Source organism: Lepus europaeus, chromosome 5 (genome assembly GCF_033115175.1).
Source record: "Lepus europaeus isolate LE1 chromosome 5, mLepTim1.pri, whole genome shotgun sequence".
Taxonomy (NCBI): Eukaryota; Metazoa; Chordata; class Mammalia; order Lagomorpha; family Leporidae; genus Lepus; species Lepus europaeus.
In genome coordinates this window covers 63,004,575-63,009,271 of record NC_084831.1, presented here as the reverse complement: position 1 = coordinate 63,009,271, position 4,697 = coordinate 63,004,575, and the positions used below count along the sequence as shown (strand labels likewise).

The 4,697-nt window shown below is 43.1% G+C and overlaps 1 protein-coding gene across 1 annotated transcript; it reads right to left on the bottom strand.

The window, feature by feature from the left end:
* Window positions 1-1,735: 1,735 nt before the first annotated feature.
* Window positions 1,736-2,080, bottom strand: LOC133759113 (glutaredoxin-1-like). Its single transcript, XM_062190094.1, has one exon. The coding sequence runs from the start codon at window positions 2,078-2,080 to the stop codon at window positions 1,736-1,738; it is 345 nt and encodes a 114-aa protein (XP_062046078.1).
* Window positions 2,081-4,697: the final 2,617 nt, after the last annotated feature.

Below are 4,697 nucleotides of genomic sequence, written 5' to 3'. Positions count from 1 at the left end.
GTGGGAGACCCAGATGAAGCTCCTGATCCTTTGGTCTGGCCCATCACTGGCCATTGCAGCCATCTTGGGAATGAACCAGCAGATGGAAGACCCCTTTCTCTTTTTCTGCCTCTCCCTTTTTGTCTACAACTCTTTCAAAATAAATAAATTGTTAAAGAAGAGAGAAAGAAGTTATGAGCATTGAATGCACATTTACATCCCTAACAGACTTTCTAGGATTATGAATTTCCAATGAGAGAATTCTTGAGAAGCTGACTTGTACCCCAACAGCAAGTTAACAGGAGACAGTTGTAGACTTTAGTGTTTTAAGTCAAGTCTGTATCTCAGCATGAGACACAATCATATCATCAAATACTCCTTAACTTCTTCATTAGAAAATAAATGAACTGCTTTTATTAGTGACTGCAGAAGGAAATTAACTTAATCTTATAATTGATTACAGACAAGCTTCACAGTGAGGGATTCTCAAGTTTTATTAGTGTGGGAAATATATGTACATATATATAAAGAACCATTTAGGGCAATGTTTCATTTGGCTTCGTTCAGACACTCTTCGGGAAAGGGAAAAAAAGAAATGTTTTTTTGTTTTTTTTTTTTTCTTTTTTTTTTTTTTTTTTTTTTTGACAGGCAGAGTGGACAGTGAGAGAGAGAGACAGAGAGAAAGGTCTTCCTTTTGCCGTTGGTTCACCCTCCAATGGCCGCCGCGGTAGCGCGCTGCGGCCGGCGCACCGCGCTGTTCCGATGGCAGGAGCCAGGTGCTTCTCCTGGTCTCCCATGGGGTGCAGAGCCCAAACACTTGGGCCATCCTCCACTGCACTCCCTGGCCACAGCAGAGAGCTGGCCTGGAAGAGGGGCAACCGGGACAGGATCGGTGCCCCGACCGGGACTAGAACCCGGTGTGCCGGCGCCGCAAGGCGGAGGATTAGCCTGTTGAGCCACGGCGCCGGCCAAAAAAGAAATGTTTTACATTTCTTAATTTTGCAGAGCATCTACATCAAATTCATACACAATTACTCAAGATGACCCAGATGTCTGTCTTATTTAACAGAGTTGCCATGTGATCACCACATGTGCTCTTGTGCCTCTGACCCATATGGCAACACATGGACAACAACCATGTTTAACTTCTTATAGTTTCTCAAATTGGGTCCTCATACCCCAATTGCTGAACATCTCCTTAGATCTAGGAGCCAGCAAGGTGGAGACCCTTGGCTCAGAGCCATGATTCTCAAGGTGGAAGGGGGAAAGGTGGGGAGATGCATGTGGTTTGAGAAAAACACCTTCCAAATACCCATTGGATTTCATAATACAAACTCCATAAATAATTTCAGCATGTGGTGAAGTAGCAGAAAATCACTTATAATTTTATGAGAGTGGACAGGGGAAGTGCTGGATAAAAATGCTGGGCAAACACTGACTTAGAGGTGGAGCCATGCTAACACACAGAGAAAAGGAGAAGAAACCCATGTATAAAGCAAGAACAGTTTTGGGTCAGTGAGTGAATTCTAAACCAGAACTTGTTATGGACCTCTGGTGCTTTAAGAGCCAACCCAGAAGGAAACCAACACGGTCCGTCAACCTTCTGGACCCCAGGCTTAGGGGAAATTTGGCCCATTTTATAATATCTAGCCCAAAGAAGAATTTTTCCCCCAAATCCCATCCACTAGGAAGGGCTGTCTTCCTGTGCGATGCCACCCAGCTCTCAAGGGGCTGCATCAGTTGGGGGACTGCTCTGTCATAGCTGCAGAGCACCGATCCCCTTTAGCCACATCCACAGTTCCCCATTCTGTTGCATGGCTATCAGCTCGCTGCATCCACCTATACAATGTTTACTGATAAAGATCCTAGGCACTGTCCTGGCTCCGGTGAGCTGCTCCAGGTAATCTTGAATCTTTCTTGTGTCTCTGGCGGCATTGATATTGACAAATTCCAGAAATCCTTGTTTGAAGGGCAGTTGACAGAGGATCTGTTGGGTCCTCCTGCAATAGGAGCAGGTGGGCTTGATGAACACCACCACCTTCCCAGGCTGGATTTTGCTGTTCACAAACTCTTGAGCCACGCTGACCACCGCAGTCTCCATTGGAGAAATTCTGGACTGCAGATACCCCAAGAAATAAACAATTTTTAAAACTTAATCTGAAGGTAATATTTAAATTTATCAAATAATAACACTAAGTTTTTTGATAGGCCCTGAACAACCAAAAATGGTCATTGTCTAGCATTCAGTTTATTCAATTTACTGAGCTATGTCAGTTACATTGGGATAAATCAAAGTATCTATAAACATATAAATACATAACTATAAGAAAGGCAGAAAACTATGGGAAAGAAGAAACAATTGACTATAACTATATGAATTTTTAAGAGCTAATAGCTTGGGCCGGCGCCGCGGCTCACTTGGCTAATCCTCCGCCTGTGGCGCCGGCACCCCTGGTTCTAATCCCAGTTGGGGAGCCGGATTCTGTCCCAGTTGCTCCTCTTCCAGGCCAGCTCTCTTCTGTGGCCAGGGAGTGCAGTGGAGGATGGCCCAAGTCCTTGGGCCCTGCACCCGCATGGGAGACCAGGAGGAAGCACCTGGTTCCTGGCTTCGGATTGGCGCAGAGTGCCGGCTGCAATGCACCGGCCCTGGTGGCCACTTGTGGGGGGGTGAACCAACGGAAAAAGGAAGACCTTTCTCTCTGTCTGTCTCTCTCTCTCTCTCTCACTGTCTAATTCTGCCTGTAAAACAAAACAAAAAAAAGAGCTAATAGCCTGGAGAAAAGCTAGAATAACAATAAAACCTCACCTGTAATCTATAAAAGAAATCACTTACAGGAGATTCAAGCTTGCAAAGTCAATATTAGATGGAACACCAATGAATCTTTCATTAATCCAGCTTAAGATAGCACATGTGTGCTATTGACAAAGGCTCCTGCATTTCATGTTAATTTAATGAGCCCATCTTGCAGAACTCATATTGATTGCTTGCAGCACTCAAGGTTCCCTTTAGCCCGTTGATCCTCAAAATTGTGGCTTTTGGCTCCTCTACCTATTTATGGTCAAATGTGACATTACAAGATTTAGAACTTGTCTGTCTCCCTCTAAAGGAAATAGTATTCCCAGCAAACAGCAACACTCCTTGAATTTGCCAAGCACCTGGGGGTTGTGGGGCAGACAGGAAGGGCCAACAGAGCCCTTGACTGGAGCTTTGACTGGAGGATCTGACTGTAGGTAAAGGCATAGCTCAGCAATGAGGAAAAAAACCTTTTTTTTTTTTTGTATTCCTTGTGGCCAAGTCTGAAATATTAAAACACATTTCCTTTCCATTTTCTAAGCAGTATTTCAAATTTTTTATTCTTATAAGAAGGAATTACTATAAATGTTTAATTGCATAAATGGACAATGAATGATTATGCTCCTACTAAGAAGGTTTTCCATATCATTAGTAGTACCAATGCACTTGAAATAACCATGACTTTAACTTGAGACAATGTGGCTTTTATTGGGCATGAATAATCTTGTCTCATCCTAACTCCCTATAGTAAAGCATTTCCCATTTATGGAAGTCACTGTTTTTATGGAGCAGGCATTAGTGTACCTAGAAAGCCTCTTATTCAAATACAGATAGCACTGGAAGCAGACCATGTCTAGACTTAGAAATCTTTAACCCTTTAGAGTGGATTATCTCAGCAATGCTTCAGGGAAACTGGGAAAAGGGAATTCTGAAGCTTGCATGTCACCGGACAGTTGTTCACCAAATAACTTGCTGTCAAGCAGTAGCAGTGCAGAGTGAGTGAGGCACACTGGACAGATAAACTTGGATAGAGTACAAAAGGGAGAGATAAGCCGACAACCACTCAATCACATCATGCTCATACTTCTTCCAGGTCTTTTCTTTGAATATTTTAGAAAAATTTGAGATGAGGGGAGGGGAGAGAAAACTCTCATCTGCTGGATCACTTCCCAAATGCCCACAACTATCAATGGAGCCAAAACTTGGAGCTGAGACTACAATCCAGGTGCTCCAGGTGTGTGGCAAGGATCCAATCACTTGTGCCATCACCATCACCTCCCATGGTCTGCATTGATGGGTAGCAGAAATTGGAAACCAGTGACGAACATACAACCCAGGCACTCCACTATGGCACATGAGCATCTACATCATTCGATCCAATTCCTGCTCCCTCCCTCTAGGTCTTTACATCTCCTGTTCCTCTGAAACTCCATTCTTCTGAATCAACCTCAATCTCACCTCTTTGATAATTAATTTCTATGGAACCCTGCATTATTAGCATAAATGCCTGTTCTTCAGGAAACTTTCTCTGGCTCCTGAGAATAGGGTGCTTTTACAGAATGCTTAAATTCATCATTTTTTCTACAGCAAATACCAATTCATTGTCTTTCTGGTAATTTCAATAGCATCTTTCCAACTGGAAGGTAAGCAGTATCATGACAGGATTGCTTTACTCACAGTATTTCCCCAGCCCCTAATGAACTATAAACACTTAAAAAATATGGGTGGACTGATTGACTGTATAGTGTGGTGCATTTGTGTGCACTGAGCTTGGAGATAAAGCATTATTGTAGTAAATTCTGCTTGGTAAGAGGAGGGTAGAAACCTGGGTGATGGTATAAGCCTAGGCAAGATATGGAGAGAGATGAAAGGAAATAGAAGAGAGGAGGATAGAATGTTTTTTCTTTCTTTCTTTTTTTTTTTT